General features: G+C 50.5%; 1 protein-coding gene across 1 annotated transcript; it reads right to left on the bottom strand.

Moving 5' to 3' along the window:
- Positions 1 to 7903: 7903 nt before the first annotated feature.
- LOC139784519 (uncharacterized) lies at positions 7904 to 8491 on the bottom strand. Its single transcript, XM_071723704.1, has one exon. The coding sequence runs from the start codon at positions 8489 to 8491 to the stop codon at positions 7904 to 7906; it is 588 nt and encodes a 195-aa protein (XP_071579805.1).
- Positions 8492 to 15666: the final 7175 nt, after the last annotated feature.

Below are 15666 nucleotides of genomic sequence, written 5' to 3'. Positions count from 1 at the left end.
AAAAAAAACAAAAAACAAAAAACCCCAAAAAATTATTAATAATAATAGTAATAATAATATTAATAATACTAAAAATACTAAATGTTTCATGTTGAATTAAAAAATTTTTAATCCAGCAAAGTCGAAATAATCGTTCGCCATACTGGATTAGCCATTTTAGAATATTTAATACATATTCGTTTTTAGCATCCGCATCCTCGAAAACCCCTATATGCCACGTTTAGAATATATCCAATAATTTAAAAAAAAAATCCTCAGCCATATTAGGTTCGCCATTTTGAAATTTTGACTTCAGAATTGGAATCAGCAATCCAAAAAACTATATATACAGTTATAATTATAATTTTGTACATTTTAAGTGGGTTTGTTACTTTTGGCCACGCACGGAACTGAATCTCCTGGCCCACTGTGCATTGATTTCTGAAGGTGTTTTTAAATAACGTGAGAGGCGAGGGGACTCACTCAGAAAGCACCCCGAATACAGTGAGAGACGAGAGGACTCACTTTAACAAAGCACCTCGAATACAATGAGAGGCGAGGGGACTCATTTTAATAAAGCACCCCGAATTACCGATACGGTAATTAAGGGGTCTGAAATCGCACTGTAACCTCCTCGTGGTAGGCCCCGGAAACTACAGATTTTGTAGGCAAACTGCAGGCGTTTTAATTACATAATCATATCTTTTTATTGTGTAGGTACCATATTGGATCCGCCATTTTGAATTTCTGAATTTTGAGTACGGATTCGAATTCAGCAACCTCAAAAACCTTTTAGTATCAACTTGCTACACAATCGGAGCATTTTTAGCAATTTCGTCCGCCATATTGAATCCGCCATTTTGAATTTCTGAATTTTGAGTACGGATTCGAATTTAGCAACCTCGAAAACCTTTTAGTATCAACTTGCTACACAATCGGAGCATTTTTAGCAATTTCGTCCGCCATATTGGATCCGCCATTTTGAATTTCTGAATTTTGAGTACGGATTCGAATTCAGCAACCTCGAAAACCTTTTAGTATCAACTTGCTACACAATCAGAGCATTTTTAGCAATTTCGTCCGCCATATTGGATCCGCCATTTTGAATTTCTGAATTTTGAGTACGGATTCGAATTCAGCAACCTCGAAAACCTTTTAGTATCAACTTGCTACACAATCGGAGCATTTTTAGCAATTTCGTCCGCCATATTGGATCCGCCATTTTGAATTTCTGAATTTTGAGTACGGATTCGAATTCAGCAACCTCAAAAACCTTGAACTATCATATTTTATAATAATTGGAACATTTTTAGTATTTTGGCCACTTTTTCAGTTTCCTGGCCCACTGTGCAGTGGGGCATCGGCGGACGCATCCCTCCATATCATGGAGCGTCCGCTCGAACCTGGCCAGGTCCCAGCTCGGAGGGGTGTACACTCCCACGACGGAGGTGGACCCCCAATGCACCGCCACAAAACCCACCCCGGCCTTACCACGAGTGCACGGGGGGGGGGGGCCTGTGGCAGTGCCCGCCATGTGATAGCCGCGGAGCCACTGCGGTCTTTGGCCCAGCAGGGGTGGGCTGCTGGGAACCTGTAGGGCTCCGCGACTATCCCCAAGCCACACCCGCGCTCCGCCATTGTCTGGATAAATATATCCTGGGCCGCGCGGGCGTGGTTCAGGTTCGCCTGGAGGACCCTTACGGACATGGATCTTCTGTATAATCCATCGGGTCCTCCGGCGCCTTCCTCACCGTTGCCGCCGAAGCGGTCCCTCCTCCGATATAGCCGGGCAGGGCAGAGGGCTCCCCCTCGTCCCGCGGGTCCACCCAACCCTCGGAACCGTCCCCCGTCGCAACCCGGCAAGCCATCCGAGCGCGGCGTCCGCCACGGCACTCGTGGCCGCGGCCTCCGCTTTCAATTCGGCCGCCGCCGTCTCCGCCCCGCCCATGGCCCCCGCAATCTCCCTCTCCAACGATCTAATGGTTGTGAGGCTGAGGCTTACGGGCTCCACACTCGTTATTCGGGGGACCGTAGGACGGGCCCCCGAACCCGAAGCCCCCGGCCCGGAGTCGCCCGTCGCACCCGCCGACCCCGTCGAGGGGGCCCCGGGCTTCCTGCCCCTCCCCATCTTTTTTGGGGAGGCGGCCGCGCCCTTTCCTCTCCCCCCCTTCCCTCCAGTGCAGGATTTACCCCCGATCCGGTGGTCGGAGGGGCGACCCGCACGCTCGCAGACCGCGCATTTCGGTGCGGCCTGCCGATGCCTGCGGCATTCCACGCAGATGTGACGCTCCCTCGCCACCACCATTGCCGCCGCCAGCGGGCACCTAACGAAAAATGTGTTGACCCCATCGGGAGCCCGTCTCGGCGGCCCCACCGCGATGCTGGAGGGGGCCACCCCGCCCTTGGCGGCTAATGCCTCCTTCAACTCCCCCCCCCTAGCACCGAGTCGTCGAGTCCGCTGAGCCTTAGCTCAGCGGACATCGCCGGACGGCCGACGCGGACGCCCTCCTTGCTGGCAAGCAGCGCCGACATCTTTTCCGTCCGTTCGGTGCCGTTTATCAGTTTAATCATATGCCATTTCGGGAATCTCTTCTTATTGTTCTTCTATCAAAACTCGCTCATGCTGTACTTGACGAAAGCGCTGGGATTTCAATTAACGAAAGGCGGCGCCGCGGCCGGCGCGCCGTGGGGCGCCAGGATGTTATTCGGGTTCTTCTTCAGCTGGGCGGGTGATACCATCAAGAGGAAGCAGCTCATCACCGTTACCCTCTTGCGCAAACTTGCGACTATATTCTCGCATCTTATACCGGGCGTCTTCCTGATATTAGTCCGGCCCCGCCACCTCAATGTTGAGGGCATTTGTGGCCGTTCTCCTCAAATTAAAAGGGGGCTCGATCCCTAGTTCGGGGAGTTTGATGCTCTGCCTCACCAGCAACATCACCTCCCCGTAACTCCCCTCCGGGCAGGTCAGGGTGACCACCGCTGTTTTTGGCACCCTACGTTTCCCCGACCCGCCCGGCTGTGGGATCGTCGTGGCTCCCCCCACCACGGGCCCTCTTCCGGGACGCAACCCCGGCACCCGGCCCGCCGGTCGCTCTCGTCGTGGCGACGGCCCGTCCCGGGGGGGCGGCTTCTGTCTCACCCCCACTCTCATTCCCCCCCCCATACCCGCCGGCGACCGTCGAAGCGTATGATCCGGCGGTGGAGGGGGCATGGCCCGAGGATCTTGGGGGGTGCGGGCCCTTCTTGCCCTTTCCGGCACCCCCGCCTGTCATGCCCCTCGAGGGGGCCGCCCCGACTGGCTCCCCCGCCGGAGGCTTGGCGCCTTTCTTCCCCCTTTTTCTCGCCCTTCTTGAGGGGACGACCGTACAATCGGCCCCGGTCGCGGGGGGATGGGGTATCACCTCCCCTGCCGGCGCCGAGGCCGCAGGACCTGGTGCTGGGACAATCCTCCCCAGCCCCCGGTCATTCTCCTCCAGCATCCTGCCCCTACAGGACGCCATCATACCCTCAACCATCCGGAGCATCTGCCCCCTCAGGTCCTCAACGGCCCGGGGGGGATCCGCTCCGGGTGTTCTGTCACCGCGGTGGAGGTTTCACCGCCTGCAGCCGCGGCCTCCCTCCTGGGGGACACTGCCTCCTCTAACAGGGCCCGCTTCCCCTTAACGGGCGGCCCGTACAAGGGTGGAAGCCCCTCCCTTTCGATCTCCTCCCGGTGGCGCTCGCAGGAGTTTTCCTCCTCGGCGTCCACCTCCATCATTATTGGGGGAGGTTCCGTCGCTTCCCCCACGGAGGGCTGCGCGGACAACATCTTTGAGGGGGGCCGGTCCTCCTCCGACGAGGAGGTGGCCAGTACCCTAACCCTCTTGGCCGCTCTGTCCCGTTAGGCCGACTCCCCGACTTGGGGTCCCTCCTCCCGCATTTGTTGCAGCTGCCGCTGCAGCTCCGCCACTTGGGTTGGCAGCAGCGCATGTTGCGACTGCTGCTCCCTCAATCGCTTGATCTCCTTCTCTTGGGAGGAGATCTTACCGCGCAGCCCATCGAGTTCCGCGTCACTCGTGGTGTCGGAGCCCGAGCCAGCCTGCCTCCGGGCAAGGTGCTCGACCGCGGCTGTGATGTTCGCCGCGGCCTTATTCAGCACCCCCCGCAGGGGTCCCCGGAGATTGCTCGACTTGTTAACAACCAAGTCGATGTGCTTGACACTCTCCAGGATGATCCCCGGCAGGGTCTCCGTCGGTGTCCAGCTGAACTCCTCACTCGCCTCCTTCTCGAGGTTCTTCCGATTTCCCGAGAGGTTAACAGGCGTCGAAGCGTCCATCACACCCCTCAGGTCCTCGAGAATGCCGGCGATCTCCCGCCTTTGCTCCTCGAGCCTCTTGGCACAGACGGCCCCCTCCGAAATGGACTTACGGCCCCGCGTCTCTGTCTTTGCCGTCGGGGGGCCTCCTTGCCTCTCAGCTGGAGGATCATCCTATCCAAGGCCACGATGTCCTCTTCTTCGTCTTCTGATGAAATTCTTGATTGAACTTTCACTTGATTTTTTAATATTGATAAAATATTTTCTACATCCACTGTAAGTTTTAAAATTGATCCTTTAAGAAGAGTTAATTGTTTTTTTAATTCTTTTAATTGTTCTTCCGTTCTTTCGGCAAAAGTTTCTGAAAGTTCTGGAAAAAGCATTTCCCAAATATAAGTAAATTATTAAATTTTTTTTATTAATTATTAATTATTAATTATTTATATTATTTATTTATAATTTATTTATTTATTTTTATTTATAATTTATTTATTCATTTATTATTTATTTGTTAATTATTTTCTATTTATTTATTTATTTATTTAAATAAATAAATAAATAAAAAATAATTAACAAATAAATATATGTTGAGGATAAAGTACACAGGATTTCCGATACTTTTTTACAGAGCTTTTTCCGTTACTTCTCCTTTATCGCCATATTGCTTCACTACTACTACTACTAACTCCGCTCTGGCGGTACAATTGTCAACATTCCGTCCCCCTTGAAAGGCAATCTTTCAACGTTACTTGAAAATTAAATGATAAGAGAATCTGGTACTCTATAAACTTGAGAGGGAAGCGAGCCTGTTTTTTTTTTTGGTAACGGGGGGAAATCCTGCATCGGATACCCCCGCCCTCGGGGTGGGGCGGGCGGTTATGCCGGACTCCTACCGGCCAAAACCCCCCCGGGTGTCCCTCTTGGCACTTATGTGAGGAGGCCCCGGGAATCGCAGAATGCATAACGTCCATGGGCCCCCTCGTGCCTGACCTGTTGGTCAAATCCCTAACTTGTGGCGGATGGGGGGACACCACCCTCATCCGCCACCCCCCCCCCTCCGGAGTTGCTTTCGCACGGGCGTGCGGCTGTCCCCGGCCACACGCCCGCCCCCGGGCAAGAAAGGGGAGGAGTGACCATCCCCAAGGGGATGGGCTCCTCCCCTCCTCGCACCCTCCCGTGGAGGGCAGGCACGGTCGACGCCCGGGTTGCCCCGAGCGTCTCCCCCGACCCCCCGCGACCCGAGGAAGCGCTCGTGACAGAAACCCCGTGGGGAATCCGTCCGAGCCCCCCCCCGGGCCGCGTCGCGACGTCGACTAGGTCGACCCGACGAGCCGTGCCCCGGGGCCGAACCCCGCAGTCCCCGGCCCCGGCCATTTGCGGGAGGACAGGGCTCAGGAGGGACAGTAGCCCCTTCCACCATTCTCCTCCCGCGGGCCGAGAGGCCAGAGAATGCGAGGGCAGGCCCCGACGCACCCCGTCCCGTCCTTCGTGCGGACTATTCCGCACGAGTGGAGGGGGAGGAGGAACCGCCGCATTCGCAGTGGCCCTCGTCCCCCCCACGCGCTTTAACCTTACGTACTGACACCTCCGCAAGGGAGGCCGGAAGGGCGCAGGGAATGACTCACTCGTCGGTGTAAGCCACCCCCGCGCCCACTTCGCCGTTGTCTGCACCCGTACCTTGTGTGGCACTGGGACGCCATCGTTCTAATAGGACCACCGGCTGCATGTGCGGCCCCACTGCCGGCCGCGGTGGTCCTGGCGCCCCGTCTCCCTCTCGCCCTTACTAAGTCGTACATGTTGGCGTACGACTCGGCGATCAGGTTTACCGGGGGGATCCCCACGAGGGTGGTCGCCCCCACGTGGGAGACGGTCCTGTAAGCTCTGGCGGCCCTGTTTACAATATTATTCGTAACGTATTCGTTGGGCCGCCGTCATCCGCTTACTAAGGCGGGCAGATTTGCCCACCTTTTCCCACCAAACCGGTGCTGCGTACAGCAGCACCGAATGGACCGTCGCCACGTAGAGGCGGCGCACGCTGCCGCTGGCCCCTCCGATATTTGGCAAGAGCCTCGCCAAGTTGTTGGCGACCATCTCGGCTCTTGGGGCCACGCGCGCGACGTGCTCGCTGAAGCTCTTTTCCCCGTCCAGCCACATCCCCAGATATCTCTGGTGAGGAGTGGTCGGTATTCTGACTCCATTCGGAGGCTGAGTCCCTTCGGAGGCGGCCCTGACGCTTTGCGATCGTAAAACGCCGTCACTTGCGTCTTCTACGGGGCCACCTCTAGACCCAGCCTCTCGATGGAGCGCACCACACAGGCAGCTGCCGCGTTGGCCAGCCTGGTTAGCTCCTGCCAGCCCTCCCCGCTGACTCCCAGGTATACGTCGTCCGCGTATCCCGAGAGCCAGCAATTTTCGGGGAGAGCAACCCTGAGGACCAGGTCATAGGCTATTAACCACAGTAAGGGCCCCAATACCGATTTCTGTGGGACCCCACAGCCCATGAGCCTGACCCTCAGGACCCCGTCCCGTCCGTGTACGTGAGTCCTCGACTCACGAAGTAGTCTCGGACGACCTCAATCAAGTAGGGAGGGACGTCCAAGTCTTGGAGAGCCCTTCCAATAACAGGCCAGGGGAGGGAGTTAAAGGCGTTTCTAACGGCGAAAGAAACGCCCATCACCACCCTCCCCTCCTCAATGTCGGCCTCCGTGCGAACCAGGACGCGCTTGATCGCGTCGATCGTCGATCGCCGCGCACGAAAGCCGAATTGGTCGTCCGAGAGACCACCTCCCTCCCTCTGTTCGAGGTGCTGGACGAGGCGTTCGGCAATTATACGTTCGAAGATTTTGCCTGCCTCGTCCAGCAAGCACACGGGCCGATAACTGGACGGGAAATCCGCCGGCTTGCCCGGCTTGGGCAGGAGCACCAAGCTGGCATCTTTCCACCTCTGGGGGAACCGGCCGGCGCGCAGACACGCTGTGAACACTTTCGCATCTGCCGGCCAGCCCCCCTGCGGCCAAGGTCCAGACCTTTCCTGGAATACCGTCAGGGCCAGGAGCCTTGTTGCTCCTGACCCTGCCGAGAGCCCTCGCGAGTTCATCCTCTTTGACCCCCAGCTCGTCGTCCCACTCCCAGGGAAGCGTCTCCGGGAATGAGACTTCACTTTGGTCGCCGACGGGGAACAGTGCGTAGACGACCCTTTCTACGAACCGGGGGTCTAGTGACTCCGTTAAGGGGGGCGCCCATGGTCTCAGTTTATCCTGGACTAATTTATAGGGACGCCCCCGCGGATCCTCCTCCACGCTCGCGAGGAGCTCTTTCCAAGCCTTTTCCTTGGCCGCTCGAATCGCGCGGGAAAGGTTCTGACGGGCAGCACGCCAGGCCTCTCCCGTTTCCTCCACATCGAAAGTCCCGCGCCCTGCGCGGGCTCTCTGCCAACATCTTCTTGCGTGGACGGAGGAGCGCCGGAGATTGGCTATCTCTTCCGTCCACCAGTAGGCGGCGCGCTGGGGGGGGGGGAGGAGGCGGCGGAGCCGGGGCATGGCCACGTCACAAGCTTGTGACATGACTCTAATCAATTTCCCCGACTCCGCATCTACGTCCACCTCTATCTCCCCATCTTCCCCGGCGTCACCGCCATCTTCCCATGTCAGTCCTAAGACTGCCGGCCTTCAGGTAGTCCTTTTCTATCTTTTTGAAGGCCCATCTCCGTCTTTTTCTCTCCGTTGTCTGGCGGCGGGCTAGCAATTCCGGAGGGGTGGCGCGGACCACCATCTCGATATACATGTGATTGGATAGAGTCTCCTGGTCCGCAACCACCCTCCAGCCGCTAATTTCGTGGGCGGCAGGGGAATTGGCCCAAGTCAGGTCAATTATCGACGTCCCCTGCCGCCGCACGCACGTGCTGGCTCGGCCCGTATTGATAAGTTCCAGGCCGAGGCCCGCCGCCCATTCCTCTAGAGCACGGCCCCTCTGATCGGTGCGCAGGGAACCCCACAGCAAGGACTTCGCGTTAAAGTCCCCCGCCACCATGACCCGGCCAGGCAAGCATCTGCGAACGCATGCTTCCAAGTCATAGAGCGTGCGCTCGAATTCGGCCAGGTCCCAGCTCGGAGGGGCGTACACTCCTACGACGGAGATGAGCCCCCATTTTGCCGCCACAAACCCGTCCCCGGCCTCAAGCGGAGTGCACGGTGGAATCGTGGCAGTGCCCTCCATGTAAGAACGGCGGAGCCTTTACGATCTACCGCTCAGCAGGGGTGGTCTGCCGGGACTCGGTAGGGCTCCGCCACTATACCCAAACCACACCCGCGCTCGGCCAGGGTGTGGATGAATAAATCCTGTACGGCGCGGGCGTGGTTCAGATTCGCCTGGAGGATTTTTAAGGGCCCGGGGGGCATTTTACATTGCCCTTGCCGAGTCCTCCGTCCTCACCTTCCCTGGTTCGGCGGTCCCTTTAACCGCCGCCGTCTCTATCTCCATTGACTCTGGAGCCTTGGCCAGGGGCCAGGGGGCCACACCCCTCCCACCTTGTTTTCCTCTACTCTGTCAACCTCCATGGCCTCAGTCATCTTCTTCAAGGTCATTGGGTGTTTTAGTACATTGTCGGCTTTCTTATCGGTCGTGTCTCGGCTGCCGTTGTCGCTTTACCCTCTTTAGATACCTGGACGCCGGCCTTTGATCCGCTCGGCGCCCTGGTATCTTTCTTGCTTCCCTTCTGGGGAGCTGTCCCTCCTTTCCCCTTTTTTGTGCCAGCGCAGAGTTTGCTGCCAATTCGGTGATTGCTGGACAGTCCTTTGCTGGCACAAAGGGGGCATTTGATGGGGGCTCCGCACGCCTTTGCCGGATAACCCGCTTCGCCGTACCTGTAACAGGTGCCCGTTCGGTCCACCTCACTCTCGCAAGTGAGCCTCGTGTGGCCGAACTCTAGGCACCTAAAACATTGTAACGGGCGCTTGTCGAGCAACTCGACTTTCGCGCCCGTCCATCCCAATCTTATGCGGCTCTCCTTTGTCAGTGTGTTCGCTGTAGCCAGCGGGCACCTGACAAAGGACGTGCAGAGCCCATTCGGTGCTTTACGCACCGATCCCACTGTTATATTCGAGGGGTAGGTGTTCCCCTTGCTTGCGAGGGTCACCCTCACTTCCTCTTCGGTCACCGACTCGTCGAAGCCGCTAAGTCGCAGTTCTGCGGACATGACGGGCCGTCCCACCCGAACCCCCTCCTTGTCGTCGAGCAGGTCGGCCATCTTGGCCGCCAGGGCATCCGCCTTGGCGGCGTTGTCCTGCCCCGACATTTCTATGGAAATGGCCCCTGTCGCCGTCTTCCTGATGTTTGGGGTTTTGATTATCCCCAAGTCCTCCAGCTTGATGTTCTGCCTCACATACCCCATCCACTCTCCATACTCTTTCTCGGGGCACGTGAGGGTTACGGCAGACGTTCTCGGCACTCTCCTCTTAACCTTTGCCTTGCCCTGCTGCGGGGCGGTGTCCTTTTTCGCCGCTTTCCCGCTGGGTCCTGCCACCTTTCCGGCAGTTTGGCTCGGCGCAGGTTTGGCCTTCTCGGCCCCTCTTTTTTCCTTCCTCCCTATCACCTTCGACCACTGTGTGTCCATGGTCGTGGCGGGGGAGGGAGCAGGCGCGTTTGCAAGAGGTTGAGGCTGAGGGCGGGGTGTTTTCCCGTCCTTCGCCTTTCCTCCCTGGGGAGCTGCTTTCCCCGTTCCGGTTTTTGCCGGGGGTTTTGTATGCTCCTTTGCCTTCTTCCCGGATGTTCCTTCCGGGCGAGTAGTCTTCTTGTCGACGTTCAGAGCCTTGGCCTTTGGCTCGGCCATCGTGGGGCTTTGGGGGACTAACTTTCCCATCTTAGCGAGGAGCCTGTCCTCCATTGCCCCCACCTTTTCATCGACGCAGCGCACCAACATCACCGCCAGGCGCTCCTCCATCGTAGATTCGCTTGTTCCCTCCTGCGCGGGCATCTCCGGATCTATTATTTTCTTCCTTTCCTGTAGTGCCGGCCTGACTGCCGCCGGCATCCCCTCCTTTGCAATTTGCTCCAGGATTTGATTCCTGGAGCGCTCGACTTCGCCCTCTATCTCCATGGAGGTCGAAGGGACATCTTCGACCTCTTCCGGAGGCCGAAGGCTGTTTTCTTGTATGGGGGAGAGGAGTGTGCGTTCGTCCTCGGAGGAAGGTGATGTCGATGGAAGAGGAAGCTTCCTCTTCTTAGCCGCCCTCTCCTGCCCTAGACGTTTGTTTTCCGCGTCTACTCCTATCTGCGACTGCAGGAGCTCCATTCGCCTTTGTTGCTCCTGCATATCGCTCTGTAACTTCGCGTATTGCGTTTGTAGGCATCGGAGGGCCTCGATCTCCCTCTCCTGCGTGGAGATCTTTTCCCGGAGACGCTCTAATTCCGCGTCCTTCTCGATTCCGCCCTCCCTGTCCTCATAACGCTGTATGAGTTGTGACAGTGCGACCTTTATCGTCGCCGCAGATTTATTTAATCTGCCCCTATGTTCCCCTTTCAATTTGCCCGATTTTTGGGCCACTAGGTCCACGCCATTTATCGCCTCCAGAATTATCGCTGGAAGCGTCTCCGTCGGTGTGTAACTTAGTTCCTCCTTGCTTGCAATTCTGCGACCTTTCTACCGTTAGATAATTCGGCAGGTACAGTCGCGTCTCGCAGCACTCGCAATTCTTGGGCCGCCTTGACCAGCTGTTTCTTCGCATCTAGCATGCGTTTAATATAATAATCGCCGGTCTTTGGTTTGCGGCCCTGGCCTCCCTCCTTCGCAATGGGCGGACGGTCCTCCTTGCCCAGTAGATTAGCGACCTGTTCCTCCGCGTCGCCCATGATGCCCCTGATGACCTCTATCCTTTCAGGGTTAAGCTGTGCGTCCTTTGGCTCGCTTGGGTCGTCCACGTGGTCCGATTCGTCTTCGGACTCTGCCGGAGAGTCGTCGTCCGCCGGTGATGACGGAGGATCCTCCTGTCTTCTATTCTTCTTCCTCGACCGATTCTTACTCCTTGATCGGTTTTCGTCTCCCACTGAGTCCGAACTCGTGGACTCTTGGAGCTTGAAAGACGCGGGGCAGGGCTTGCCTTTCGACAATTGCCTGCCTTTGCGTTCCGTCTTCCCATGCGCCTGGCTGGAGGTTTGCGCCCTCTGCGTCTTGTCGACGATGACGCAGTCCTCCTCGTCCTCCGTCTCGTTTTTGTGTTTATGGTTGTTGCGATTCATTTTGGGTTTTATCCCACTCCCCGCTGCGGCTCCACCACCCAGGGCATGCTCCCACCGACCGGCCAGGAAGTTTCCCAACCGACCGGCGCACAGTGGGAAGAAAATTCATGTTTTTGGACAAAAATCTGCCTTCAATACAAAACTTAACCGATTGAAATAAATTTTTTTTTAAAATACTCGTGAATATTTGTACTTTCTCGTGGTACTGCTTAAAATTTAATAATTTCTATTATAACATTAAAAAAAACATGTCAAAGTTAACCTTTTGCTTCCTCGTAAAGGAAGCTTTGTATCTGTGAAAAACAATTAAGTTTTTTATGTTTTAGAAACATGTTTTGAAATCTTACAAGTTGAAACATGTAAAAAAACAACTTTTTTTCATGTCTGTGTGTATACGCGCGCGCGTGTTTGTGTATACACCGATATCTCGAGAAAAGTTTAACCGATTTTGATGATTCAAATAGCATTCTTTTTGTTATTCTTTCAGGAGTAGAATAACAAGTAAAAAAGAACATTTTTTTTATCGGCCGATGCGTTTTTGTTTTATAAAGAAATGTTACTTATTTATAATTAGTTTAATTTTTTTTTAAATGTTAGAGTAAATACCTTGAAAAAAGGATGGCTATGAGAGTCAGACGCGGTTAACAGTGCGTAAGTGATCAAATCACTGATTTATTCCATGTGTATACATTCGTACGTTTCGGTTCGGGATCGAACCATCTTCAGCGAGAAAAATAATTAAATTACTCCCCCTCTCCAATTATGTTGAGCGAGCTTCAGGATTCGAAGGTCCAAAAACAGGCTAAAGTCAAGCTCAACAGGGTCTTCTTTCCCCGCTAATTTTTCCAAGCCCGTTTCCTTTAGAGTAAATATTTTTATAATTCAGAATATGCATTTGAAAGAGCTCAATTTTACCTATTTTCTTGTAAAAGAGTTTTTAATATACCTATTATCGGTTTTTTGTTATTTACGAAAATGTCATTTTTTTCTAGTTATATCAAAAAGTAATTTATGAAACATAATAAAAAATTTTTTTATTATTAAGCTATTCAAGAACACCAACAAGTTAAATTTTCAGGCGTCTTTGAGTATTATTCTGAAAAAAAAAAAACTTTTTTATTTAAAAAATCGATTTTCGTTGGCGAACGATAACGGAAGTAAAAATTTTTCTTTGTAGACAATAAAAAATTTATAACTATATTTTCAAATATGTTGTACAACTAGTATGTAATAATTCAAGAATAATATGCAATAGTTGTAAAGTAACTGCTGTTTTTTTTATGCACAATTATAAATATATATTTGTAAAAGCTTTTTAGGTGATAATTTTAATACAATTTGTTAAAATTTAATACTGTTTTAAAAATACTTATGCATGTAAAATATACAAAAGATGTACGTAAATGTTGTAACCACGTATTACTTAGGAATTAAATTTAATTGAATAAATACCGTCAGATATTGGCGTTATCCGATATGCACCGCGAGGAGGTTGCTCGATCGGATTTTGCACATCATGAGACCCTTAAAAGGGCCGTTTTTCAATCCACATTGCTCATTGGACACTATCATACTCTCAGCTACTTTTGACAATGGTTTTGCTTTCTTAATTTGCTTTATTCTGTAACTACTCACTAAAGGGTCAGAATGAAGCAAAAGGTACTGCATTATATCGATGTTTGTTAATCTTCTATCACACATTCTACTGTTGTTAGCTCTAGCTTTTCGAAAAATTTTATTACTTCCCTCTTGTGACTCTTCTGAGTAAAAACCAATCGGTAGCTCAAACGATTTAATTATTTCGCTCCCATGTATCAGTAGTTTATGCACTGATGGTGGTAATTTATACCATGGGTAAAGATCTATACATAGCTGGGCAGTGTCTAAGCAGTAACTTTTAAATTTTACACAATTAACCATCTTTCCACAAGTTATAACTTGTAGAATATTATGAAATCTTGTAACCAAGGTTTTATCCAAACCCGTTATTTCGGCAACCGATTCAGCTTTTTCCATGAATGAACGAGCAACGTTCCCAGTGTTCGTTGTCCCGTAACCCTGCTTTACGACATCGACTGTTAATGACAGTTTGGACTGAAGGTCTCTTTGAATTTGTCGCTTTCTTAACTTTTTCATTTCTTTTTCATCCTTCGTTCTTGCGTAAAACTTTTTGAAGTCCTGATTGTAAGCAACATGTAACAAATATTCCAAAATGCGGATCCACATATGTAGCGTAGAAAGACCAAATTTATAGTGTGCCTCATTGCATGGCAAACTTGCGACATACGTTAAATTATTAACAAATTTTGGTCCAACTCCACATATATTGCAGCAGAAAGACGCTTTCTAACCTGTTAAAACATTGCATATCTTTCCATCTACCATCGTACATTTTAAGTTGAAACTGATATTAAATATCATTTCATTCACATCAATAGAATAAGTATGAACTTTATTCAACAGATTCGTATAAAATTCGAACTCTTTTCTGACAAGAGAATCAGTTTCTTTAAGAAATTGAAACTTAATTGTCCTACAAAAATGAACAGACGAAGGTGTTTCGTTTGTCCAAATAATATTGTCGTCTGCTTTTAGTTGGAGAGGGACGAAGGAAATCAAGAAAAATGCTTTATCAGAGTCATTGATGTTGTCATAGCTCGTTTTTTCTTTACTTTTAGAAACACTGTTATTAATATTCGCAGAATCTTTTTCACTCGAATCATCTTCATCAGTTAGATTCATTTTTTGCAGCATTGTCGTCCTTACTCAAATCATCGTTAGAAACGTCGATTGTCTGCATTGACCATTTTTGTCTGGTCATTTGATTCGCATGGGCTCCATCCATATCCCACTTTCCGATAAGCACTAACTTTTTACCAGAGACTTTGGCAAGATCATCCTTTTCAAATTGTAATAATATTCGCTTAACTGTATGTCCCAACAAGGATATAAAATGGACGCCTGCTCCTACATCTGACGATTCTATATGTTCACCCTCATATGGATAACAAGTCTTCTTTGCTTCCGTAATCATAGGATATAGAGGATATGAATCATTGCCACTTATTTCTTTATTATATGTTCTTAGCTTCTCATACTTTCTTTTCGTTAAATCTAAATCAATATACATTGCTAAAATTTTATCAAACTTTTTCTTATTATCTTCGTTCGAAACTTCTATTTCAGATTCGCTATCGGAATGACTGACTGTAATCTCAAGTGCTTTGGATAATTCTTCTTTTGTGCAAGTTAAAGCTAGCTCTTGGGTGCGCCTCTTTTTTGTCTTTTCGGATCCATTTTGAAATGATAATCGTGGTCGGCCTCTTTGTGATTGAATAGATGAACAATGAGTATTTTGTAGATTTTCAAAAACATTTACCGTGAACTGCGTTTCTAAGAATTTTTCATATCTCTTTAAAAAAACAGGTTTTACCCTTTTGACACTTTGCCATTTTCTATTATAATTGGGAATAAAAGTATTGAGCAATTTTTTTTTTATAATCTTTATCTAATTTTTATCAAAAGAGGACTTACTTCTTATTTTAACTAAAATAAAATTTACTTTGTCATATATGGACTTTGCATTGCTATTCCACAGCATCTGACATAAATCAAAATTTTTTATTTTGTATTCCATATTAATTACAAAACTATAAATGATATAACACAAATAAATACAAAAATCTCATGGAACTTGTTCGCGAGAGTTTGTTCAATGCAGGAAGTCGAGGCTAGAGTGTAGGGAGTCGAGGCTATAGTGTAGGGAGTCGAGGCTAGAGGATAGGAGAGAAGACAGAATAGTAATAATAGCGCGTCCTGCACTCTGCGCAAATTGAACAAACTCTCGCGAACAAGTTCCATGAGATTTTTGTATTTATTTGTGTTATATCATTTATAGTTTTAACATTTAAAAAAATTAAACTAATTATAAATAACATTTTTTTATAAAACAAAAACGCATCGGCCGATAAAAAAATGTTCTTTTTTACTTGTTATTCTACTCCTGAAAGAATAACAAAAAGAATGCTATTCGAATCATCAAAATCGGTTAAACTTTTCTCGAGATATCGGTGTATACACAAACACGCGCGCGCGTATACACACAGACATGAAAAAAAAGTTGTTTTTTACATGTTTCAACTTGTAAGATTTCAAAA

This window comes from Temnothorax nylanderi, unplaced genomic scaffold (assembly GCF_030848795.1).
Source record: "Temnothorax nylanderi isolate EJ_2023f unplaced genomic scaffold, tnyl_v1.0 TNYL_tig0639_pilon, whole genome shotgun sequence".
Lineage (NCBI taxonomy): Eukaryota > Metazoa > Arthropoda > Insecta > Hymenoptera > Formicidae > Temnothorax > Temnothorax nylanderi.
Note: the sequence above shows the minus strand (reverse complement) of the source record. Positions and strands in the feature narration are given on the sequence as shown.

What these genes read in the sequence shown, in the direction of transcription:
- LOC139784519 (XM_071723704.1), bottom strand. Translation starts at nt 8,491, where the DNA reads ATGGAGGGCACTGCCACGATTCCACCGTGCACTCCGCTTGAGGCCGGG.